Raw genomic sequence first — 26,868 nt, forward strand, 5'->3', positions numbered from 1 at the left:
TTTGAATTCCATCTTTCAACTAGTGAATAAGATAAGGAAGTATAAACTAAAAATGGAATGAATTAAATATTTGTTAAAGACGGGCTGGGAGTTTGGCCTAGTGGTTAAAGTGCTTGCCTAGCATGCATGAAGACCCGGGTTCAATTCCTCGGTACCACATATAGAAAAAAAGCCGGAAGTGGTGCTGAGGCTCAAGTGGTAGAGCTCTAGCCTTAGGAAAGTCCAAGGACAGTGCTCAGGCCCTAAGCTCAAGCCCAGGACTGGCAAAAAAATAAATAAATAAATAAATAAATAAATATTTGTTAAAGAATGTTGATTAACTCCTGTAGTCTAAAAAAAAAGATTAAGGACATGTTACAGAATTGAAACCTTGAGCTTAAATAAAGCCATCTATAGATAACAGCTAAAAAAAAAAAAAAAAAAAAAAAAAAAAAAGTTGCTCAGTAGAAGACAAGAATCATAAATCCAAAAGATCCAGACAAATGGGAGGGCAAGATAAAACAAGATGTCAACTCACATAAGATGTGATATGCTGATTTCTGATCTGTCTCTAAGGTACAAATGCATACCAAAATCCTAGAAGAAGGGCGGGAGTTTGGCCTAATGGTAGAGTGCTTGCCTAGCATGCATGAAGACCCAGGTTCGATTCCTTGGTACCACAGACATAGAAAAAAGCTGGAAGTGGTGCTGAGGCTCAAGTGGTAGAGCTCTAGCCTTGAGAAAGTCCAAGGACAGTGCTCAGGCCCTCAGCTCAAGCCCACGACTGGCAATAAATAAATAAATAAATACATACATACATAAATAAATAAATAAATCCTAGAAGAAAGTCACCAGATTGTACCAACTTCCTCCCTTAAAACAAGGCCCTATAACTTCCCTGGGTCTCTGAGCTTTCACAATAGCAAGCAGGTCACAGCAAGGACAATACCTACTCAGTGCCTCTTATTCTCAAAAGATGAAACAAGGATAATTACAAGTGAACCCAACTATGGAAAGCCCTGAGAATCAGAGGTTCTGCTGAACCAGGGGTGAGAGAGGCTTCCTGGCCTGTGAACCAGAAATGAGCCATGTAAACAGCTCCTAGCCCAGACTTGTCTTACAGACACTGGGAAAAATAAAGATGTTCTTAGCCATCAATAGGGGGAAGACACTCTCTCAATATTAAACTTTTTAATTAAAATTGTATATACAGGGCCAGGAGTTTGGTCTAGTGGTAGAGTGCTTGCCTAGCATGCACAAAGACCCGGGTTCGATTCCTTGGTACCACATACATAGACAAAAGCCAGAAGTGGTGCTGAGGCTTAAGTGGTAGAGCTCTAGCCTTGAGAAATCCCAAGGACAGTGCTCAGGCCCCAAGCTGGAAAAAAAAAAAAGATTATATGTACATACTTATATGCCTATTCATTCTTTCCTGCCTTCAGGTAAAATGACCAGCAGACTCTTCTAAGATAATAGAAGCCTAACATCACAATAAATCACATAGACAGGACTCAGAGATGCAAACAGATCTGCTCAGGCCTATGCTGACTGTCAGTGCTAAGGCAAATGTTCAGAGGCAGCATTTGATTGTAGGCGAGAACAGCCTGCTGAATTCTAGATTGTTCTATAGATGCCTTCTCTTTCAGGCAGCTCGCTGAGACAGAAAGGAATGAGCCATATGACTTCCCATGAGAGTTAAAAGAGGACTGAGGGGGCTGGAAACCATGAAAGGTAAGAAAAAGTTGAGGGATGGAAAAGAGGGAACAAGTCTACTTGAAAAGAAAAATTACACAGAACATAAGAAGCCTGTTTTTTAGTTTAATTTTTTTTTTTTTTTGGCCGGTCCTGGGCTTGAGCTCAGGGCCTGAGCACTGTCCTTGGGTTTTTCTCAAGGTTAGAGCTCTACCACTTGAGCCTCAGTGCACCATTTCCAGCTTTTTTCTATGTATGTTGTACCGAGGAATTGAACCCGGGTCTTCATGAATGCTAGCAAGCACTCTACCACTAGGCCAAACTCCCAGCCCAAGAAGCCTGTTTAAAGAGCTTAAGGGCTTCCCCTCAGATGAGAAAGAAGGTATTTTCTCAAAGAGTAAGGGCAGAACAAGGAATAGGAAAGGTATTGAGGGCAATAATTGCCTGGAGGCCCAAAAAAGAACAAGAAAAAGGGTTATAAGGATTGAGACTCAGAAAAGAGAGGACTTTCATATAACTTGCATGTCTAAAGCTTGAAGGGGGTTAATTTATTCGCAGATGACTTCTTAGCTGAAGGCTCTGGTCTAAATAGCAAGCTATTTTAAGCTCAAAACCCATGGGCCCTAAGCCTCCTTTATTCAGCTATCATTTTTTTATTACTACTCATCCATGCTAACATATTGCATAATTTACTTATTTTTCTATTATTTTTTTATTTGTCCTCATCCTCCAGGATATAAATCTAGGCCAGTAAGGGTTTTGCCAGCTTTTGTTTACTTACATATCCCAAATGCCTAAAACTATCCCTAGCTGTAGTGGATGTTTAATATTTGCAGAATGAATGAATGAATGAATGAGTTCAGTCTAGAGAGCCAAGGACAATAAATGCTATAAGGCAAGTACTCTTGACAGGGTACAGGAAAAGATTCCAAAAAATTGTTAGCATACGCAATTAGGCAACCATGAGCAGGAATGAGGAAATGGCCTGGATTAAGAGGGCAGACCTAAGTCCTTATGGAGCACCTCCCTATCTTAACTGGGAAGAACAGAGAGAATCAAACATGCAGGCCCATGTCTCCCACACCCAGACAGCCTCTGCAGGGGCCAAACTATTTGAGAAGAGCCACAAGGCAATCAGGGCTATTATTCTGCAATGGCTAGCAACTGCAATCCCTGACATCTTCCACCATCAATCTGTGATTCTTTTGGCGGGGAAGGGGGTCGTGGGACTTGAACTCTGTCTGAGCCTAGGCGCTATCCCTGACTTCTTCAGCTCAAGCCTACCACCCCTACTACTTGAGCCACAATCCCACTTTCTCCACAATCAATCTGTACCTGGACTTCCCACTTCACTCCTTGTGATGCAATTCTGCTTTCCTAGTAAATTACACTTTACTAGCTTTGTGGTTCTGCTGCACCAGGGGGAAATCCTAATCTTAAGTGTTGTATCAAGAACTGTGAAACATCTTTGAAACATCTTGAACTCCCCATCATCATTCAAAGTCTCTGAACTTGCTGAAATTAAATGCAAAGGTTGGTACACATCTGCATTTTTCCTAGGGTTTTTATAGGGTGCTCAGAAAGATCATGACCCAAGGAAAGCTTAAGTGTACCTATAGAAAAAGAATGCTTGGGGGGCTGGGAGTTTGGCCTAGTGGTAAGAGTGCTTGCCTAGCATGCATGAAGACCAGGGTTCGATTCCTCAGCACTCCACATACATAGAAAAAGCCAGAAGTGGTGCTGTGGCTCAAGTGGTAGAGTGCTAGCCTTGAGAAAGCCCAAGAACAACGCTCAGGCCCTGAGCTCAAGCCACAGGACTGGCAAAAAAAAAAAAAAAAGAAAAGAAAAGAAAAGAAAAAGAATGCTTGGGCTGGGAGTTTGGCCTAGTGGTAGAGTGTTTGCCTAGCATGCACGAAGACCCGGGTTCGATTCCTTGGCACCACATACATAGAAAAAAAAAAAAAGCCAGAAGTGGTGCTGAGGCTCAAGTGGTAGAGCTCTAGCCTTGAGAAAGTCCAAGGACAGTGCTCAGGCCCTGAGCTCAAGCCCAGGACTGACAGAAAAAAAAAAAAAGAAAAAAAGAAAAAGAATGCTTGCTTTGAGGAGGGGAAGGGAAACCTTTCAGATCATTTCTCAGATTCAACAATTCTATGAGAATGCTGGCAGCCTCCATTTGAGGGGAGAAGCTTGTGTAAAGAAAGCTCCAGGGTCGTGAAACAAGGTACAACTGACTGCAGCTATTCTGGCCTCCACTGTAGGTGAGGGGACATGAAGTGGCAGGTAGATTCTGAGCTTGAGGTCTCATTATCTTGCCCTCAGCCCCTCAGGAAAATACATGGACAGCAGTTGCTAAAAAGCTTTCAACATTGTAGTGGCATGTGGGGGAAAGAAGGCACTGTAATGGTCTAAATGGGGCTGAGCAATTAGGAGCCTCAAGCTCTAGCAACAAGAATTTTCCATAATCCTCCCCAAACCCAGCTCTGGCACAGGGCCACCTAGTTTGAGCCCAGCATGCTTCTGCCATGCAATGCCAAAACCCCAAGTACTCTAGTATGTCTTCTTAACACCCCATTCCTCTAGGAGAATAGATGTGAGGTAAAAAGAAAAACACAAACAACCTAGCTACTTCAAAGGAAAAGAAGAGGAAGGGGGTGCCTCTTGTTTTAACATGGAACAATCGTATTTGTTCAATAAACATTCAGATACAAGATCCTACACTAGCCCAACAGGATACACAAATAAATTGTTGTTCTTTATTAATTCACTACCATGTGGTCCTTCCATCTATTCTCCATTTACCACCTTGCCATCTTGTACAGTACTAAACTTCTCTCCACATAGACATGCACAAACACACAGCATCTATCACCATGCAGCCATCTAGCTTGAGAAGAGTTGTATGAATACAAGCTCTCCATTAAACAAAAAAATTCAAAGGCCCTCATGTTTACCTCCTTATTGTTGTCCGTGTAGACACAGTTCTTTTCTGGGTTCAGCTCAACCACTGTATCTTTGATCCACTCCACACCAGATGGAATCACACTGGCCGTGGGGCGACCTGATAAGGATAACTGCTTGGCCCCAGCACCCACCAGTGTCCAGATTGGCTGGTAGAAATGTCTCTGAAAAGCAAAAATATTTGCTTATTTACTGCAACTTGGACCTGATCTAGATTTTCTTAATTATCCTTGGCCCTTAAGCACCACTTAGAAAAGTCTCCAAGATGTGAATTCTTATTACATTGGACAGTCACAATGCCTACACAAGGTTCCTCAGAAGTATATGGAGATGAGGAAGTCTGGCAAGTTTGTGGCCACACTTTTTTTTTAAGTACTAGGCAAGGACTCTACCACTTAAGTCATGTCTCGGTCCTTTTTTGCCTTAGCTATTTTTCAGATAGGATCTCCTGCTTTTTGCTCTGGGCTGGTGTCAAACCATGATCCTCCTATACCCTTCCCAGAATTACAGATGCTATTATGCCTAGTTTATTTCTTAAGGGGGAGGAGGTTACAGGCTGACTTCAGACCACAGCCCTCCCAGTCTTCGCCTCCTGAATCTCTGGGACTACAGACATGTTCCACCATGTCTGCTTTGAAATATGTTCCCCAAGCCATGACAGACTATAGATACTTGCAATTAACTCCTCTTTCCCTTCCTCAGGCCAACATATACCAGATCCCACCTAACAACTCAAAGCACACTCCAACTTTTACTATTTTCTGGAATTCTATTGTTTCAGATGCTCTGCTCTTGATCTAGGTTACTTGTGGACTTTTTAGGCTTAGGGGGAGAGGGTAGGTAGGTTTAGCGCTTTCTGAGGATCCACTGAGGGGATGGATGGACTGAGGGACCAAGAACTCTCAATATTCCCAAAGAGCTCCAAACTGAGTAGCCAGAGTAGACAAAACTGACAGGGAAGTGAAGAAGATAAACGAATTGTTTGACCAAGGATAGATGTGATTATGAAGGAGGGAGACAAAGGTGTCCAACTGTGAGAGCACATCACCTTCAAGTCCATCTGGAAGGGGAAGAGGAGAACAAAAATACAAGTTGTGGATTTGCTACAGATTATCAATCTTAGCTCTAGCAATCACTAAAGCGGGTACGGCAGGGTAGGTGGCTGCCATCACGAGCTTCTTCATAGGTAGGGCTCACAGGATTCTGGTCTGCTAAACTATTTCAGGCAGAAGAGCTAGGACAATCATAAAGAGAAGCACTTCTGGAAAGCCAGATATGAACTCACCACAACATAAAATGCACCAGAGAGGACAGCACCTGATACAGCTCTCAAGCCATATGGCATGCTTGAGTTGAAAAGAAGTCTCCTTTTAAAAAAGTGACAGGGGCAAGAGATGTGGCTAGGTGGTAGGAAGCATGCCATGCATGTACAAGGCCCAAATTTCAAGTCCTAGCACCAGAAAAATAAAGAAGGTTACAGGAAATATCCCCTTGTCTCTCCTTTGCCATATGACCCTGGATAGCCTCATTCCTGTTGGGGTGACATCTTATCCTTCTCATTTAACCCTCCCCCTCAAAACTCAATCCACTTTGCGTTCTCCTCCGAGGAGGAGGCGGATCTTAAGTGACGCACACATAGATCCTTCCTCGGGAAACATTAGGCAACTCACCAGAAATCTAGACAATCCTTGAAAAGCTTTTACATAATCTTAAATGTTTATCATACAATGTTTTTCAGAAAATGTACTCCCTTACAATCTACTTATGGCTCCCTTCTGCTTAAATTTTTCAAGCCCACTGACAATATCCCAGGAGACTCCTGCCACCACCCTTCTTCAGACAGCAACAAACATGGAAGGACATCCATTGGTTTCTCTCTGCACCAGATGGTAACAGTGCAAAGAGATCATGCATTGAATCATGTCTCCCCAAAAAGGTGTGATGAAGTTCCTGTGAAGGTGGCCTTATTTGGAAATAGGGTCTTTGCAAATGTAATCAAAGATGAGGTCATACTTGAATAGATTGCTCCTTGAATCCAATTACTAATGTCTTTATGGGAAGGACATTGGAGACATGGTGACACAGAAAGAACCATGTTAAGGTGTAGATGGAGGATAGATTGATGTTGCTACAAGCTAAGAAGTAGCAAGATTTCCACCAATCATGAGAAGCCAGGAAAAAGCATGGTACAGATTCCCCTGCCCAAAACTGTCATCCAGCCTTCAGCGGAAGCATGGCCCTGTGGAATTTCTATCCTTCAGAACTGTGACAGAATACACAGTTTTTACATGAGTCACCTAGTTTGTAGTCATTTGTTATGGCAGCCCGATGAGAAAAACAGAAGAAAATACAAAAAAAAAACCCCAAATGGTCTATTTTTTCTCTTCTTTCCTCCTCTCCTTTCTCTAACTCCCTCTCATCTCTCCTTCCTTCTTTCCCTCAGTCTTCTCTCCCCCTCTCTTCCTCTCCTCTTCCTTGCTTTCTCTCTTCCTCTTCTCTCTCCCTCTTTCTTTTTGCTGCCTCTCCTCCCTGCCCCCTTCCCTCCACTTTCTCCCCATCCTTTCGGATGAGCAGCTTCTTATTCACTAAGAAGATATGGAGATATTAAGGCCAGAGCCTGTCATTCACCCACTGCCACACACATATGGATGCAAAAGGGAGCACTTACTTCACTGGGTTCAATGATAGCCACATTCTCTGCACCCACTTTCCTCTTCATGCGGGAGGCCATGGTGATCCCACCACTGCCTCCACCCAGAACAAGCACCTCATAGTGGTTCTTGGCTGCACAGCTGGCCCCCGTGTGCAGCTGGAGGGGTCCAGCCTGCTGGGTACCCAGCCTGAGAGAACAGGCAAAGAGCCGGGCACGGGGGCTGAATACCACAGAGACCAATGGGGCCATCATCAGGCTGGATTAGCCTGCAAAAGAACAGATAAGGTTATTAATCCCAAAGGAAGACCACTCCAGAACCAGAGGAAGGGAAGGCTGGCATCGGGCCAACTCCAGCTGGCACCTACAATTGCCTGTCAAGACTACTTTCCCCTTTGCCTCCTATGCTTTCCAGGAAATACTCAACTAATGTCTAGCTAATGACATTAGTTTCCATTTCTCTCCTTCTTTCTATTTCAGGGTACCTACAGCTAGAATGGAACTTGAAATCCCTCACCCTCCAAGGTCTGCCTAACAACTTGTCTCTATCTATCCTTGTCCAGCTGCAAAATCGACATCAGAATTAGCTGGGTCCAGTTGTCTTTTGTCTTCCTCTCAGATGCACTCAACTATTTCCTTAGCTTTTTCAATCCATTAAAATGGATGTGTGAATCCACAAATAGAGACTGGTAACACTGTCTGTGATAAAGGATACCTGACCTTGCTGAAAGGACGATACCCAGCAAAAACCCCATCTTCAGCCACTCAAGAATTCAGAAGGTGGGGCCAGGAGTGTAACCTTGTGGTAGAATGCTCACCTAGCATGCATGAAGCTAGAAGTGGTGCTGTGACTCAAGAAGTAGAGCACTAGCCTTGAGCAAAAAGTGTCCAAGGACAGACCCTGAGTTCAAGACCAAGGACTGGCAAAAAAAAAAAAAAAAAAAAAGAATTCAGAAGGTGGTAATGTGGGCCTCAGTCATCGTCACAGAGGCCCTGTAGATCTGCTGGCCCAGACACAGGCCACTTAATCAAATCATTGGTGACAGATGTGTAAGCAAAGGCCCTCCACGCCTTAAGCAATTTTGACCAGATGATTAAAACAAAGCTGTAAAAGGAGCCATACCTGGTATCATAAAGTTACATTTTATGTAAAGAATCTGTACATGCTTCTGACCAGTCTTATTGATTTAATTCAGTCAATAGTTTCTCCCTAATAGCTTCTTTGGGAGACATTAAAGTGTGTTTCTATTCTGAACAGTTGGTCCTTTGGCAGTGAGGGAACTGAGGCTCTTCAGAGACCAGCCTTTGCTTCCCCTTGTCCATAAAACTGTGCTTACATAGGGAACAATATTGACTTGTATGGCTTGAGAGCTCAAATCCAAGACCTTACCATCTCTGGGTTCAACAGTGCCTCAAATGTTCCCATCAGTCCTATGGGTTCAACACTGTTCCAAGAACCTTTTATAAAATGCAAATACCACACATGGGAGAAATGTTTCTAGCTACGATGGCCACTAACTTAATGGCCACTAACTACGATGGCATGACTTAATTTTATCAGTGCCATAGGGATTAGATAAAGCTGACAGGAAAAAGGGGGCTATGAAAGGAGGTGAGAAAAAAAATGACAGGAAGTGAGGAAGAAGAACAATGAATGTCATTTTAACTAAAACTAACTCCATCCCACAGTTTGGTGCCCCTGATGCTAAATATTTTCTAATATTCTGAATCAGAGAAGTGGTCCAGAGCTGGGGCAGGGACAATGAGAAAGGGAAGTGTTTGCAAGACCACAAACAGTAAGACAGACTCATTGGTTCTTACTGCAAGACTAAAATCAATCTACTGTTCTAGAAAATAACAGCCGTGATATGGAAATGTAACTGCATAACTAATATAAGCTAATAAAAAAGAAAGAAAATAATACTTATCATTTCTTGATCCTGTATTTCCATTTTTGAGAATTAAGTCTCAGTAAATAATCTCTAATACTGAAGAAACAAAATCTGATCCCTTTTTCTTAGCCATGCATTCTTGCCTCACTACAGGTCCAAAGCAACAGGGTAAAGTGAATAGTACCAAATCCTCTGGCACAATGTGCCAAAGGAAACTTTTCCTCCTTTAAATTCTCTGATTATGGGGCTTGAACTCTAGTCCTGGGCATTGTCCCTGAGTTCTTCTGCTCAAGGCTATCGCTCTACCACTTGAGTCACTGTGCCATTTCTGGTTTTCTGGTTATTAATTGGAGATAAGAGTCTCATGGACTTTAGCGCCTGGGTTGGCTTTGAACCATGATCCTCAGATCTCAGCCTCCTGCGTAGCTAGGATACAGGCATGAGGCACCAGTGCCTGGAACCTGGCTATTTTTGTTTTTGTTTTTGTGGGTCATGGGGTTTGAACTCAGCCTAGGCGCTGTCAGCTCAAGGCTACTGCCCTACCCTTGTGCCAAGCCCCACTTCCCATTTTCAAAGGGTTAATTGGAGATAAGAATCTCAGATCCTTTTATGTCCGGACTGGTATTGAACCTTGACAGATCTCAGCCTCCTGAGAAGCTAGGATTACAGGCATGAGCCACTGTACCTGGCTCACCTGGCTGTTTTAACTGAGGTTACTCTCTATTTCCACTTAATATGGGGACAGAAAATATCCTTAATGTCAAAATATTGAGGAAACGTTAAGTAAAATATAGATGCCCAAGATGATTCTTGTAACCTTTTGAAACCATGTTTATACAATGAAAAATGCTTATGGTTAAGATACAAATAAAAATATAATATAAAATATTATATTAACATAGAATTGTAGAAGGAATCACCAAGTGTACATAGCTATCTAGTAGGAATAGAGAAGATATTTTGTGTTGAATACACAGCTTTTATATCTTAGCCTTCTTTCTAGATGCCCACAGAATGACAGAATCATTTCCCAGAAAAGGGAAAGCATTTTTCCATATCCTGATATTACCTCTTAGCTGCATGGAAACTTTTGTTTTGCCTTGCTTTGCTTTGAAATTAAGTCAACCTTGGAGACAAGCAGGCTAAGTTTCTGATTTGCAGCCAACCCAGCTGCACATTGAATTATCCGACCTCCTGAAATTTTCACAGATATTTCCCTCAGTTAACTAAGAAGGCTAGTCTGTATTCTTTCAGTGGTTACGTAAAATCTGTTTCTAGATTCAATCCATATAAAAATCCAGTCCTCCTAGGCAGTTTTATTAACGTAATAGTAACTATCATTCACCCTAGGATCCCCACCCAGCCTTTATAGTCCTACTTCCCTTATTGTTACAAGAAATGTCTCAAATTTCAAAAAGTCTCAATAACTCTCTCATTCTAACATAACGTCATCTAAAAAAATCTAGATCAGAAAACTCAGGACCCTGGCCTCACATTGTGGAGAAAGTGAGACATGAAACAATCTTATAAACAAGAAACAGTACATATTACATTCACAGATGGTTTTGTTAAATGGAAACTCTATTTTTTTACTAGAAACTTTTGTTCAACTACTTAAAGATATTTTTAAAGAAGAAACAATAATGTGCAATTATTTTAAAATCTCATTTGTATTTATTATATAGTCCATTTGTCTTTATCCCTCATTCCTAAAACCCTTAAAAGTTTTTCCTGTCTTTATGTGTTGAGATGATTTGGGCTGGGTCCAAACTATGATTAGCAGATTGAAACTTTGAGTCCCAACCTTGACCCTTCACGAAGAAAGGGGAATAATGGATGAATTCTATCAGAACCCTCGAATAGTGAGTTTTGAAGAGCTTCCAGGTTGAAGAATATACTTCAATGTTGGGAGAGTGGCATGACAGAGGGAAGGATAGCTCTGTGTCCCTATACTTTTCATTTGGCCATTCCTGACTTGTAACCTGTATAGGCACAGCAAATAGCTGGTAATATTTACAATCCCAGTACTCCTGACTCAGTCAAGATTTCTAGGTCAGCCTAGAGTTCTGGGCCATACAGTGAGATCCCACCTCAAACGTGTGTGCAGCCACACACAGGAAACAAACATGAGTAAAGTGTTTTTGCTGAGTTCTATAAGTAGTTCCAGATAATTTTCAAGTTTGTGAGGATTATTGGAACCTCTGAATTTGTATCAACCAGACACCTATGTGGGTTGCCTGTACATCTGAAGTAGGGCAGTCTTTTGGAACCAAGCCTTGTACCACCAATGGGATCTCTACTAACTCAGAGTGAATATCAAAATTGAATGGTTAGTTGCCCAGTTGGTATAGGAGAACTGGCTGGTATAGGGTGGGGAAAAACAGACTTTGATGATAGAAGTGTTGCCAGAAAACATCATTTGGGAACCACCAGGAATTTCTGGCATTGACCTAAACCAACTCTATAGCAACAATCAGAAAGCCAGATGATTCATGGAAGTGAGAGAAAAAGAAGGGTTGGGTGGGGAATGTGGCCTAGTGATAGATTACTGAAGCCCTGAGTTCAATTCCCCAATGCCATGTATACAGTAAAAGCCAGGAGTGGTGCTGTAGCTCAAGTGGTAGAACACTAGCATTGAATAATCTCAAGAACAGACCCCGAGTTCAAGCCTCAGGACTGGCAAAAAAGAAAAAGAAGGGTAAACTTGATCTGAAGTCATGAAAACCCTCTGTTAACATAAGGAAGAAACAAGAATCTATTACTTTCAAGTTCACCCAGAAGATGCCTGAAATGTATATCCTTGTTTATGAAATATGAACTAACAACAGCACAAAGGGATAGAGTGACTTAATCTCTATGCTCTTATTTGAAACACATACTTAAAAATTTCAATAGGACAAAAAGTAGCTTCTATTTACCAAATAGTACCTGCAGTATATTTTATAATCAAATGATGCCATGCTATGAAGTTAGATAAAACTCCCTAGTTGTGGTAACACATGTTTATAATCCCAGGTACAGAGAGGAGTCAAAGTGAGCAGGATCTCAAGTTGGAGGGCAGCCTCGACCAAGTTAGTAAGACCCTATCTTGGAAACAAAATACAAAGTGGGGGGGGAGGGAGGGAGGGAAAGAGGGAGAGAGAGAGAGAGAGTTCAAGAAGCAAAGTACTAGTTTAATAAATATTAGGCCATGGGTTCCATCCTCAACACTATTTTTTTGCCAGTCTTAGAACTTGAACTCAGGGCCTAAGCACTGTCCTTGGGCTTTCTCAAGGCTAGAGCTCTACCACTTGAGCCTCAGCACCACTTCTGGCTTTTTCTATGTATGTGGTACCGAGGAATCGAACTTGGGTCTTCATGCATGCTAGACAAACACTCTACCGCTAGGCTAAATTCCTGGCCCTCTCAACACTATTTTTAAAAAGAAAAAGAAAAGGGAAAGGGAAAGGAAAAGAACACAATAAGAAAAAGGAAGGAGAGGAGGGGAAAGCAGGATGATTTGTAATTTGATTCAAAGTTATACAGTGGTTGGAGACCAGAGAATATACGTGTGTGTGTATGTTCCTTGAGTTCACACAAGGAAAAATTGTAACAATAAATGAATGAATGATTTTTTTAAAGCAATAGAAAAAACTATTCGAGTGGACACTGGCTTTACTAATTAAAATGTTAAATTACAGGCCTATTTAAAGATATTACAATAGCAGGGCCAGGAGAGTGGTAGCATGCCCACATAGCATGCAGAAAGACCAGGGTTCAATTCCTTGGTACAACATACAAAGAAAAAGCCAGAAATGGTGCTGTAGAGCTCTATCCTTAAGAAAGCCCAGACCCAGAACTGACAAAAAAAAAAAAAAAAAAAAACAAACAGAAGTGTTCCTGTGGCTCAAGTGGTCAAGTGGCAGACTATTAGCCTTGAGCAAACAGTGTCCAAGGACAGTGCCCAGCCCTGAGTTCAAGTCCCACTCCCCAAAAATATATTACAATAGTGATACACAGAATAGTAACAACTTATGATCATCCATCCCTCTTGTGTGTGAAGAGTTTTACAATTAACCCACAGAATCCAAGCAGGTTTTGATAAGATTTTACTAGTAGAGAAATTGAGACTAAACAAAATTAGATATGATGTCTAATATTTTGAATAAGAAAATAAATGATAACAAATGGTAGGATCCTTGATAATTCAGGATCCTTTGGAGACCAGAAATAACATCCATAGACATGCTTTTCTGGATAGAACCTGGCTAACTATGAAGCATAAATTTTATTTGCTCTTCAGTAAATTTACCTTTAGTACCTATAGCACTGCTCTAAGATGACACTCTGCCTGCTCTGGTACACCTGAGCTAGCTAGTGTTCCTTGTAACACTTTCCAAGCACTGTTTTACCCTCTTTTTACTTAACATGGCTTCCCTGAACAATCTGAAACTACATCATGATCTTTAACATAAAGCTTTTCCATCACTGCTCTGGATCAGACTCCTGTGTGCCAGACACTATGCTAGGTGCTTAAGTGGGTGGGCATTATCTCCACTTCACAGCTGGAAAATGGAGGCTGAGAAAAAATAGGTTATACGCACAGGTCATGTAGCAATAAAGAACAAGGCAAGAATCAACTGAAGGAGATAAAAAGGAATGAGGAACAGGAATGAGGGCTGGCCCATGCTGGTAATTCTAGCTTAATAGCTCCTGAATAGGAGGCTGAGATTTGAGGATCAAGATCCAAAGCCAGCCCAGCCACAAAAGCTAATGAGACTCTGATTAATCACAGAAAAAGCAGGACGTGGTGCTATGGTTCAAGTAGTACAAGTATGGAGAAAAGTGGATTTCAGGGACAGTGGCCAAGTTTGGAGAAAAATGGAGTCAAGGTCAGTGCCCAGGCCCAGAGTTTGAGCCCTAGGACCAGAAGAAAAAAAAAAAGGAGGAATAAGGGAGGGAACTAAAACAAACATCATAATTTTCCCTATTATGTGGACAACACTTCTGAGTTCATATAATTATAGAAGCTGATAGGTTCTAAGACCTGCTCAGCAAACAAGAGACTTAGGATAGTCCAGGGTGTGGTTCTAACTCAAAGGCCAGGAAAAGTTGGTGTCTCAGATGAGTCTCAAACAGGACAATGAATGTCCCACCTCAAGCCACTCGGAGAGCAAGATTCTCTCTTCTTCATGGGAACATCAGCCTTTTATTTGTTGTTCTACTCAAGCCTACAACTGGATAAGGCCAATTAAAATGTTAACTTCATCAATAAACCACTTATACAGGCTGGGAGTTTGGCCTAATGGTAGAGTGCTTACCTAGCATGCATGAAGACACAGGTTCGATTCCTCAGCACCCATACACAGAAAAAGCCAGAAGTGGTGCTGTGGTCCAAGTGGCAGAGCGCTAGCCTTGAGAAAGCCCAAGGACAGTGCTCAGGCCTGGAGATCAAGCCCCAGGACTGGCACAAAAAAATCAAAAAACATATTTATTCCTGAAATGGTTTGATTAAACATCTGATCATCTCATACCCAATCAAGTTGATAAATATAAAAATAACCATCATATCCTCTGATTCAAAAAATAAAATCTCAGGAAGGAAATTGTTACTATCAGACTGAGCAGTGACTTGAGTGACAAGAAAATGTCAGACACTGGCTCACAAATGCTATGATCCCTTCTCATGGTCTTATTTTAACCCAAAGTACATACAAGTAACATTCATGATACTGCATTAAATACTTTATGAACTGGAAAGAAAACTGGCTGCTTTCTCTTCCTAGAGGTATTTTAAGTCCTCCCGTATTAATCAGGTTTATTTTTTCTGTAAGATGTTTTCAAATTTTAGAGACTTACTAGTCCTTGAAAGGCCTAGCTAACCTCCAGATAGTAAAGAATTGAGCTGTCAGCAAACCTGTGCTATGGAAACAGACAATCCAGAGACTATACTCAAAATGATTTCCTCTATCTGCCTTTTATCTTCCACATATGATATTCCTCTACCCTGACCACCCCAGCACCAGACACTGAGAACCCAGTAAAGGTATTCCAACTAGCCACTATCAAACCCAGACAAGTCTCCTCTTCCTATCTCACAAAAACTGCAATGTACACTTTTTCATCTTTGCCTTCACTTTTTCTATCTCCTGACCTACCCATGTACTTCCCACAGGGACTTACAGAGCATGTGGTTCCTTTGAGAACTATGAGTTAAAATTTTTTCTTTCATGGCAGCCATCTCTTGATCTGATGGTTTCTCCACTCTTGATTAAAGCAAATCCCAGGTGCATTTTAAAAACACCTACATTAAAATGCATGTGCCAATTGCTCTGTCAGATGGAAGATTTTACATGCCTAACAAATTTTTGCTCCATTCCTTCTCCTTATAGATTGTGTCGAACAGTCAGATGGCATTTAAAAAGCAATTTGATTACCTCTTGCTCAAAATATTGTAATTACATGGGTGATTGGGCCAGATTTTTGCAACTAAATAACATAGCTAGATTTTTACTTTTTTTATGCGATAATTATTCGAAGAATGAAGCACCAGTTTTCCTTTTCTCTATCACACTCTGTCCTGTACTCTATTGAAACTTGAGATACCTTCTCCATCAAAGGAAATCTTTACATCTCTTCTATCCACTTAACTGTGACAAAGAAGCAGCACCAGCCAGAAATGCTTAGAAAAGAGTTTAAGAAATGAGTTTTCTGGGAAGTCTATATGCATATGTAAATTCAGCTTTATACCCATATTGAACTCGTTTCAATCACCAATTACTAACTTTCAGAACTGAAAATCAGAAAATACAACCTAATGTGTATTTTATTTTTAGAATTTATTTCCTGCAAAAAAAAACCACATTAAATAATTTCTAGTTATTCTAAATATGTGAGAATACGTACAAAAAAACAGAACTATATGAAATATATACGGTCATCATTTTGCTGCTGTTTAAGAATGTCTACAGTGTATTCAGTGAACATCTACTAATGACCCACAGTGATGTTCAGAAATTTCCTTATGACAGTCTTTCCCCTCTCCCAGCCTTTTAGGTTGGGTGCTAAGGAAATAGCAGAAAGGATTATCGGCTACTAATATATGCCAAGAATAAGGTAAGACACGGAAAGCAAATATTGTGTGGTTTTGCTCATATATAGAAGCTAGACCTAAAATATATACATATTTGTGGGCATGCACATGTATATGTATATATATATATACATATACATGTGCATATATGTATGTAGGTATGTTTGTACATACCAAATACACATACGTACATAGAACATAATTCTAACTATGGACTGTTTAAGGGAATAGGGGTAAGAGAAGCAGTTGAAAAACATGAAGGGTGAATAACTATGAAAAACAACACAACAAGATGACATAAGAAAGCTTAGTAAAAGCTGCTGAACAATAAGGGTTGAGGGACTTTGCTTGTCTTTTGGCTTTCAGTTGGATTCCTCTAAAGGAAGTCAGTGTTTACTGCATACCAGGCATTGTGATAGGCACCAGGGAGACAGAAATTAGAACAATTTAACAGGAAAGACCAGGAAGATGAAGATTTGTTAAGGGGTTGTTTCAGAAATGCAGACATCTTGGGGCCGGGAGTTTGGCCTAGTGGTTAAAGTGCTTGCCTAGCATGCATGAAGATCCGGGTTCGATTCCTCGGTACCACATACATAGAAAAAAAAAAAAGCCGGAAGTGGTGCTGAGGCTCAAGTGGTAGAGCTCTAGCCTTGAGAAAGTCCAAGAACAGTGCTCAGGTCCTGAGCTCAAGCCCAGGACCGGCAAAAAAAAAAAAAAAGAAATGCAGACATCAGCAAAAGCTGAGTCTAGATTGTGGGACTATGAGACAATGAAGGAATTTTTGTGTCCTGAACTATGTGGGGGATAAAGAACTATGTGGGGGATAAAGAAGAAGGAAGGATGTCAACTATGACCTGCATGTTTGTTCAGGTAAATATAATGAAGACAGGATGTAAGTAACTATATGGGATTACTCAAAGTGAAAGGAAGGTACAAAATGTGGCAACACAAAGAAAGCAAGAGAACTATGCAGGCTGCACCCTTCCTGTTTAGGTCACCTTCTCTTGAGTAATAACAGCACCCTCTCCTGCCCACTGTTCAAGAACTGAATTACTATATTGCTAACAAATAAAGAAAATGGAGCAATCTTCACTTATCCCTGCAGGCCATGATGGAACACTCCCTCAGGAGCTATTACCAATTCAAATATTTGTTTAAATATTAAGCTGAAAAGCAAGTGATCACGGAGTGGACCAAGACTAAGTCATCCAGGAAACAGGCACTGTGCACAATTCTCATGTTAATTCAAGATCTTTAGTTGACTAATTCTTTAAAGGGCCAACTTTAAGAATTTTCTTTAGAGAGTTGTTGATTAAGACATAATGTAACCATAGCTACTGTAGAGGCTAAGAACCATAGGATGATCACTTGAGGCCAGCCGTGAGACTCCATTTCCAAAACAACCAACAACAACAAAAAAAAGCAGAGCTATATACAGTTCAAGTGATAGAGCATTAGGTAAGTAAGGTAACTTAAAGCACTGAGTTCAAACTCCAGTATGGAAAGAGATGGGTGGGGGGACTTAATGAGACTATAAAATGCAACATTACCTCCCTTTTCTCACGAGAAAGTCTCTACAAGTATCCCTAGCTTATAGTTATGGTACTTTACTAAGAGAAAACATTGTAATGGGAGAGCTGACCATTTCACTATATCAATCCAACTGCTAAGCAGAAAATAAAAATTTTATTTACATAAGTAAAAGTCTTGCATCTAAAAAAAGGAAAATATTTAAATTGAATTATCATTGGAAGTTGATTGCTTTGAACAAGTGATATAGAGACAAACAGGCCTTGTTTAGTGTCTGTTAAAGGAGTTTGGCTTTTCAAATTCCAATATATGAAAACTAAGCCAAGAACAACCTAGCTTCACTTCCAGTCCATCATGTAGAGTTGGCCTCCAGAAAAGTATTAAATGTTTCCTTTCAAGGTCTACAAACACCTGCATGTGGCTACCCTCAGACTCAACAGGGAGGCTCAGATGAAAGTCACTGGCTTCCAGTCACACAGCAGGGATCAAATTGCATCCTGACTTATTAAATCTGTATTATGACAATAAAATTACTCAACAGCTGGAGATGCATTAGGATTTCCCCCTAGAATAGCACAGACAAGGAGGCTCTAAAAGTGTAGACTGTTTGTAAACAAGACACTGGCCATTACTCAGTCATATCATTTCCTGGAATCTGATATATGAGGTCTTAATGAGAAAAAAAGACTAATCACAAATTATACATGTTCTTTGACATGGCCAGAGAGATGCTCAATTCAATCTTTTAATAGGACAGAATGAGATGCATAAAAGGTAATGGGTTACCTAACAGCTCACACATTTTCTATGTCCAACTAGACCACACAGCTCCCCATTCCTGGTGAAGCTTTGTCTAAGAGTAAGTCAATTGTCATGAGACTTTGGACCATATTCCAGGTGGGACCAGGTAGGGCTCATCTTTAGCCATTCAGGGCTATGCTTTCTTCATAGATAGAAGGACTGGCTGGGTAGTTTCAAAGGTTACTTCCCTTCTCTAAAACTCCAACTACTATTTGATGAGAAGGAAAGAAAGGTGACAGGGAGATTCACCAACAGACATTCACATTGTAATATTTATTCTAACTTCTCTGGTTCATCAGAGCTGTGAAACTTTTTGTTGTGAATATTGGCCAGAGTTTGCATCAAAGTCAGAAGGGAAGACATATCTCCCAATCTTTCCACAAGTCCCACACCTGCACCATAATCCACTGTGAATCACCCACTGGGTAGCTAGTATAGGTCAGTGCAAGATCCAAGGCATAATACAAGTATTTATTTCCTTGAAAATAAAATTAGCAGGTATGTCTACTCTGGTTCAAAATCATAGATTAGATTTGATCATGTGGACCAAAGTTGGCCAGAGAATGCTTGGTACCTCACCCCAATACAAGCATTATGTAAGCAAAACGACTTTGTGCTCATAGACATGTCGAATTGAAACCCCTTTGCACAACTACTTAAATAATTTTTAAAATTTAAAATAAAACCCACACTCTTGGGGAGCTCTCAATCTATAAACAAGGTTTCAGTGGCTTCAGTGGGCAACTTTTAACAAACCTTCCCCCCAGATGCTATTTAGCAAGTCTTCAGAGTCAGAAAGGAATTGTATATTTAATAAAGGGCTTGGAAAAGATAAAAGAAGACAAATTATATCTAGGTGTAGAAATGCCTTGTCATAAGTCTGCCTCCTATCCTTATAAGACATTTCCTATGATGCAACACAGCAGATTGACAAGCAAGATGGAGAATAAACTTCCACAAAAAGAATCCTGTTTTTCCCGTCAACGTTCAGTTTCATTTTCTCTGGCAGAGCACAAGTCATACAAACTGACACACACAGACTCATGGGTCCTCACTGACATTTCAAGTACTCTCTTCCAGGTGTTTATGTGTTCATTCAGCCAGATTTTTTTTTTCAAAAAAAAAAAAAAACTCAAAATTTAAACAGTCATTTCCCAAACCACCAGCTGTCTCCTTGATTAATTTTGCTTTTAAATGTAGTCACAAACAACCTTCACCAATTCACTTATTTGTTCAATAAAGACTGATTGAATAGCTCCCATATACCAGGATTGAATGATGGCTATTGCCTGGAGGGAGGGAGACAGACTAGTTCTAATAGATAGAACTCATTTCACCCTTCAATACTTGGTACGGTGCTGAGTGCCTTAAAATATAAAGGAAGGGTATTGGGTTTTACTTTTTTTACTTGACAATGAAGAATAGGATAAGAAGTTCAAAACGAAAGCCACCAGGCTCTTCAGTGACAACTATTAAGACCAGAAGCAAGGTACCCAACTTTCTGGGCAGTGACCTTTCTGTTATAAGGGGATCTTAATTTGAAACCCAGGAACTTCGATGGGAAAAAGAAAATGTGTTATTTTCACTATAACTGATAGAGATTTTTCAGCCCTGGCTGAATACCAACAGCAGTTCACCAGATTTCAGCCTCCTGAGTAGCTCCTGAATAGCTAGTAGCCTCCTGAACCATTAGTGCCCCAGTTTCTTTTAATATTTTTACACATACTTTTAAAATACACGGCCTTTTATGCCTTTAAAATTATTCTTCTGAGAAAGGGCCCTTAGGCTTCCCAGAATTGGCAAGGGTTACAGGACATAAAATGATTTTGAAACCTGCAGTATAGCAAGGGGCAACCCAAGGCAAACTCAAGAGGCTATGCTTAAAACCTGGCTTCTTTGAGAAGTCTTCCTGGCTCTTCCTAGCAATTCCTAACCAGCCTGTACCGTAAATGCTCTCTCCTGCCAGCTCCAGGGTTCAGGTCCGCACTAACCCCGTGAGGGCCTTGCATTGGGCCTAGCTGGTGGAAAATGTCATCGCAGTGGACAGATGGAGGGAACTTCAATCCTGCTCTGTCTCTCCCCCATCTTCCCAGGCTGACCACCCACTCCTGCTCCAGGGCGCCATACATGGAGCTACACAGTCAGCAAGTGAAAGGCACTGGAAATTCCCACGCATGGAGGTACAGAAAGCTCCGGGTTTTGGTGTTCCGACAGACCTGTTTTCACCTCCCTGTCAGGTCAGCCTACCCAGAGCCCCACCCCATACCCAGACTCTGACACTCCCAGAAAGGAGTAAGCGTCCCAAGAGCTGTGGTTCAGAAGAGCACAGCAAACGCTGTGAGTGTCCGGGAGGGAGGGGGGAGTGTAGAAGGAAAGAAGAGGTTGAGAGCACAGGACAGTGGTGATCTCTGCCTCCACCTCATCCCCCCGTCCTGGCAGGGGTCCAGAGATTGAGATCAGCAGCCCACTACCATGGGATGCCTCTTACCAAAGAGTGTGCGAAGAAGCCTCAGGGCCACGGCGTTGGCAGCAAAAGCTGCTGCTTCCTGCTGGGGATCAGAGCTCGCTGGAGCCCCGCCCTGCCGCCCAGCTGCCCAGCCCTGGGGGAGGAGGCTCGAGGCGAGACGGGGAGAGCCAGGTTCCCCCCAGGAAAGGGAAGGTTCAGAAAGGTCTCCCTGCTACCCTGCCTGGTACAACCCTGCACCCGGGTCAGAGCCACTCTCCTGCGGGGCAACTGGCACCACAGACTCCCCCCCTCCCCTTCCGAGCCCCAGCCCCAGCCCAGCTCGCCCTGGGAATGTGGCCCAGCCAAGGGCACCTGACCTCCCGGTCCTAGGTGCCAGCCGCATTATGCAATCCCAACTGGCAAAGGGAAGGCAGGGTGCTTGAACAGAGACCCAGTTTGCACTGGGTCCTCCACAGTGCCCTGCACCTCTTGCTTCGCTCCCACAACAGCCTTAAAACTTCCTGGCGTTCAGTTTACAGAGAGGTGAAGTGAGCAGGCTCTGAAAAGCTTAGGGTCTTTCCTTCTATGGCTGCAGGCCCTGGGCCAGCTGCCTTTCAGTCACTGGCCACCAGGTCGTGTTCTGCCCCATTTACTTCACTATTTTCAATGTGCTGTTTCTTTCCAGTCGAGGACAAAAGCAGGAAAACTACAGTGCGCTGAACAGATGAGGAGGCCCTTTTTCTAAAAAAAACTGTCCCATCTTGCTGCACTATTTGCATGTATGCCAGTTTAGGGGCTTGAACTCCAAACGTGAGTGTTGTCCCTGAGTTTTTTTTGCTTAAGGCTAATACTCTGCCACTTGAACCACAGCTCCATTTCTGGCTTTTGGTGGCTAACTGAACATAAGTTTCATGGCATTTCCTGCCCAGGCTGGCTTTGAACCACTATCCCCAGATCTCCGCCTCCTGAGTAGCTAAGATTACGGGCATAAGCCAGCTTGCCACACTTTCGAGTTTTCATAGCTTTAGAAATGTAAGTGCTACCAGCTCTCAAAAAAATTATTTTAAAAATAAATTATTTGTTTCTTTTACACTAATTTAGTTTTCTGAATTTTTAACAAAGTTTTGAAGTTTTTGTTTCAAACAAAATGTTTCTATACTAAATGTATTTATGGTTGTCGATTGTGTGTGTGTGTGTATGTGTGTTGGTCCTAGGGTTTGAATTCAGGGCGTGGTCATTGTCCCTAAGCTTTTTTGCTTAAGGCTAGTGTTCTACACTTGAGCCACAACTCTACTTCCTAAATATATGTATGGTAAAAATCACCATGAACACCTTAATTATAAATGATAATGAGATTTTTACTTTCAATTGCATTTACAGCATTGTTTCTAGTCATCTTGGTTTTTTATGGTACTAAGGTTTGAATTCAAGGTCTGAAGCTTGCTGAACTAGCAATTTACCCACTTGAGCCATGCCCCCAACCCTACTTTTGTGACCTCAATTCTACCATAGTGAATAATGAGCAACTAAATTCTAAACAAAATAAAGTATAATCTCCTACTGATTTTTACCAATAGAGCCATTAGTACACACTTCAGTATCTTAAAAAGACAAAAAATGCTTAATTTTGGAACAAATATAGCTAAAACTGAATTTATTTTACCAAGAAATAATTTACATACTTCAGTGATAGTGGAGGTAGGACTCAGTACAGTTCCTTCTGATATGGCACAATCTACTTAGCCCAGGAGGTTGGCATCCCTCCTTCCCATCCACTAAATGCCAATAAATTGTGAATCAAATTTTAATAAATATTGTCCCCCCCTTATATTTACGAAATGAGTATCCCTCTCTTGAACCCTCCCACTTCCTCACCCCAGTTTTGAAATCTTGATTCCCATAGGATGAATTTAGACAAGGAGGAATTATGGCAAATTTCTGCTTGCTAGGTACATTGAAGTTGGTAGCTATGAAATCAGATTTCAGAGGTGAGAAACATTTCCTGAGCAAATCTCACATCTGGAGACATCATTCCATCATCTCACTCACTGAAGAGTGAGTATCGGGACTACAGGGGATGGTAACTGCCTGTCAGACATGGAAGGGCATACTTAAAATTAACTCACTCATTAGCCATTCTTCCCTCTGATAGATATTCTCTGAGTCTACAACTGTATATGCCAAGTAAACTATGTGCCTGTTGACTAGGCATGCCTTTGAAAAACATCAGACTTCATTCCTACCCATATGAAGTTTGCAACATAATGAATGCACACTTAAAGAGACTGAAAACTAGGACAAGCATGGTTAAACAGTGGCAAAAGGATGTAAGAGGAGGGACTGGCACTGCAAAGGATGCTTCATCCTCAACCCTTCCCTACTTCAAATGCTTCCTGGGTGAGTGAATAGCTAGAGAAGCAACATACACTGGCCCCCCAACAAACCTTCCTCCCTAGCTAGGACAACAGCAACCCAGCGAAATGATAGCACTTCTGACACATTGAATGAGACAGAACGTGGGCATGGAGACTGCAGACAGGGGGCTGAGGGTGTGGTCCTGCTATGCACTAGGATCAAGCAGCTGCCACAGGCATGTTCATCATGTCACACCACCAGGAAGTCACAGAACCAAGAGAGAATAAGTAAGCTACAGAGAATAATGAGTGTGTTTTATGCTTCACGACACTTCTTAAATTGCTGGTTTTCTCACCACCAAACTGCTTATCAAATAATAAGTAAAACTGTTATCAGGCTCCAGAGTAGTTTCTTCATCTGTGTCATTTAAGATCAAGTTGTTGTTTCTTTTTTGTTTTTTGATTTTTTTTTTTTTTTGCCAGTCACGGGGCTTGAACTCTGGGCCTGGGCACTGTCCCTGAGCTCTTCAGCTCAAGGCTACCGCCCTACCCCTTGAGCCACAGTGCCACTTCTGCTTTTCTGGTGGTTAAGCCAGCCTGGGCTGGCTTTGAACCTCCATGCTCAGATCTCAGTGTCCTGAATAGCTTGGATTACAGGCATGAGCCACTGTATCTGGTAAGATCAAGTTATTTTTCAGACCATGAACACTTAATATACATGGAGGTGTTCTGTCTCAGATGGCATACTTTTTTGAGAACAAGGAACCAGCTCTGGATATCTTAAGTAGAAAAAGAATTATTAAAAGGCTCAAGGTAAAGTGCACCCTAATCCTAGCTAATAGTGAAGCTAAAATTAGGAGGATTGAAGTTTGAAGTCAGACAAGGCAGAAAATTCATGAGAACTGCAGAGACTGGAATATGAACCTTTATTTTTGAGAATGCATTAACTGGCATCAGTTAACTGTATTAGTAAGTGGGTATTTTTTAAAACACCTCATATGATCTTTATAGAGACAAAGTAAGTTTATATAAAAAAGTAGCCAGACGTGGTAGCTCATGTCTATAATCCTAGCTACTCAGGAGGCTGAGATCTGAAGATCCTGGTTCAAAGCCAGCCTGGGCACTACAGACTATGAGACTCTTATCTCCAATTAATCACTAGAAAATGTGAAGTGGAGCTCAGGGGTAGGGCGTTAGCCTTGAGCTGAAGAGCATAGGAACAGCACCCAGGCCCCATGACCACAATAAATAAATAAATAAACAAACAAACAAAGATGATTAGTGCTCTACCTGGAATAAAGTAAGCATTCAGTTAGTGATTGGTACTAGGATTTTAGTTATTATAGCCATAATGTTAATGCTATGATCTGTCCCTTTCAAATCTCATGTTGAAATTTTATTGCCATTATAGCAATATTACAAAGTGGAGCTTTGGGGAAGTATTCTGGGTGAGGTTGATGGCATTATAAAAGAGCAAATTCTGCTGCTCTTGTCCTCTTCACCACCCCTTACACTCACGCTGTACATCAAGGTGGCCCTTGAACAGCCAGTATCAGCTGATATTGAACAGCCTTCAGAGTGCAAGCCAATAGTGTTTCTGTTGATTACAAGCTCAAATTAATGAATATCTGTTCATAATAAGTTACTTGGACTTTGTATTTCTGTTATATAGTACAAAAGAGACTGAGAAAGTGATGGATATAGTTATCAAATGTTCTCATAGTATGCTACTTGTTGATCGCTCATGCCTATAAACCTAGCTATTCAGGAAGCTGAAATCAGAAGATCAATGTTTGAAATTATTCCAGACAAAAAAGATTGCTAGACTTCATCTCCAAAATAACCAACAAAAGGCAGGAGGACTAGAAGCATGGCTCAAGTGATACAGGGCCAGCTGCGCAAATAAGCCAAGCTAGTACAAAGCCCTAAATTCAAACTCCAGTACCACCAGTACTCAAAAAGATAAATGTGTAGACAATTACAAAAAGGTTTCATTACAAGGTAGTTTGTAAGTCTACTTTTTATTTTCTAAATGTCTTAATAGACTAATATACTTTTTAAAAACAACTAATGGGCCGGGAGTTTGGCCTAGTGGTTAATGTGCTTACCTAGCATGCATGAAGACCCGGGTTCAATTCCTCGGTACCACCTATAGAAAAAAGCCGGGAGTGGTGCTGAGGCTCAAGTGGTAGAGCTCTAGCCTTGAGAAAGTCCCAGGACAGTTCTCAGGCCCTGAGCTCAAGCCCACGACTGGCAAAAATAAATAAATAAATAAATAAATAAATAAATAAATAAAAACAACTAATGGTCTAAAGGCTGATGCAATTACAACTTTATAATTCTATATTTTATATAACATATTTTAAAGAATTATTGGTTGATATTTAAGATATAGTACATAAAGATTTAAATGTGTGATATCAATAGCCAAAAGGGGTAGAGACAGTTATTAAAGCTGCAAAGTTTTATATGTTATTGAAGTTAACCCAGCATAATTTCATATTAGCATATTATAATTTAAGGATGTTAAATGCAACACCCATTCCTGTCACCAAAAAATACCTACAAAATGTATATGAAAGAGCTGGGCACCAGAAGCTCACATCTATAATCTTAGCTACTTCAAGAGGCTGAGATATGAGCAAGGTTCAAAGCTAGCCAGGGCAAACGTAAGACTTTTACCCCCATTAACTACCAAAAACCAAAAGTGATGCTGTCGCTCACTAGCGACTAGCCTTGAGCTGAAGAGCTCAGGGACAGTTTCCAGGCCCAGAGTTGAAGCCTTATGACCAACAAAAACAGAAAAGAAAAGAATGTATATGAAAGGAAATTAGAAAGGCTTTTAAATGCTTACTACAAAAAAAATCAACTAATCAATGCAGGAAATAAGGGAGAAAGAGCCTAAGGCAAAGAGAAACAAATACTAAAATAATAGTTACTTAAATAATTACTTAAAACAGATTACTTAAGTAATTACTTAAAACAGCTTAAACTCTCCAATGAATAGATGACAATACAATGAATTAAACTATATGATCCAATTTTTGCTGACTTGAAAACACTCCACCAAAAGTCACAAAAAAAAGTGAAATAATTTTTTTAATGTACCTCATGTAAACAGGCCTAGATAAAACAAAATTTAAATCAAAAAGTTTGTAAAGCCAGGTGCAGTGGCTTATGTCTATAATCCTAGCTACTCAGGAGGCTGAGATCCGAGGATCCTGGTTCAAAGCCAGCCTGGGCATTAAAGATTATGAGACTCCAATTAATCACTAGAAAATGGGGAATGGGGCTGTGGCTCTAGGGTAGTAATAGCCTTGAGCTGAAGAGCTCAAGGACAAAGCCTAGGCCCAGGGTTAGGGTGGGCTAGTAGCCTTGAGCTGGGGAGCTCAGGGACAGCACCCAGGCCCAGAGTTCAAGCCCCATGACCCACAAAAAAAAACAACGACAACAACACAACATACAAAAACTTATGAGACACAGCAAAAGCTGTG

At 41.1% G+C, this 26,868-nt stretch overlaps 1 protein-coding gene across 2 annotated transcripts in view; it reads right to left on the reverse strand.

Annotated features, from left to right (window-relative positions):
- The window catches only part of Sqor (sulfide quinone oxidoreductase), a 51,643-nt gene that overhangs the window by 18,512 nt on the left and 6,263 nt on the right, over window positions 1-26,868 (reverse strand). The window contains exons 1-3 of one of the 2 annotated variants that reach the window (XM_090358474.1): window positions 21,063-21,145; window positions 7,298-7,548; window positions 4,623-4,793 (exon numbers count right to left, since the gene is read on the reverse strand). In XM_090358474.1, coding sequence (XP_090214600.1) covers window positions 4,623-4,793; window positions 7,298-7,534 — 408 coding nt within the window. In that variant the 5' untranslated portion in view covers window positions 7,535-7,548; window positions 21,063-21,145. Of the gene's footprint in view, window positions 1-4,622; window positions 4,794-7,297; window positions 7,549-21,062; window positions 21,146-26,868 lie in introns of those variants that run through there. The other variant, XM_090358475.1, reaches the window with a different exon arrangement.

The sequence above is a fragment of the Megascapheus bottae genome, chromosome 25, assembly GCF_031878675.1.
Source record: "Megascapheus bottae isolate mThoBot1 chromosome 25, mThoBot2.hap1, whole genome shotgun sequence".
NCBI classification, from domain to species: Eukaryota; Metazoa; Chordata; class Mammalia; order Rodentia; family Geomyidae; genus Megascapheus; species Megascapheus bottae.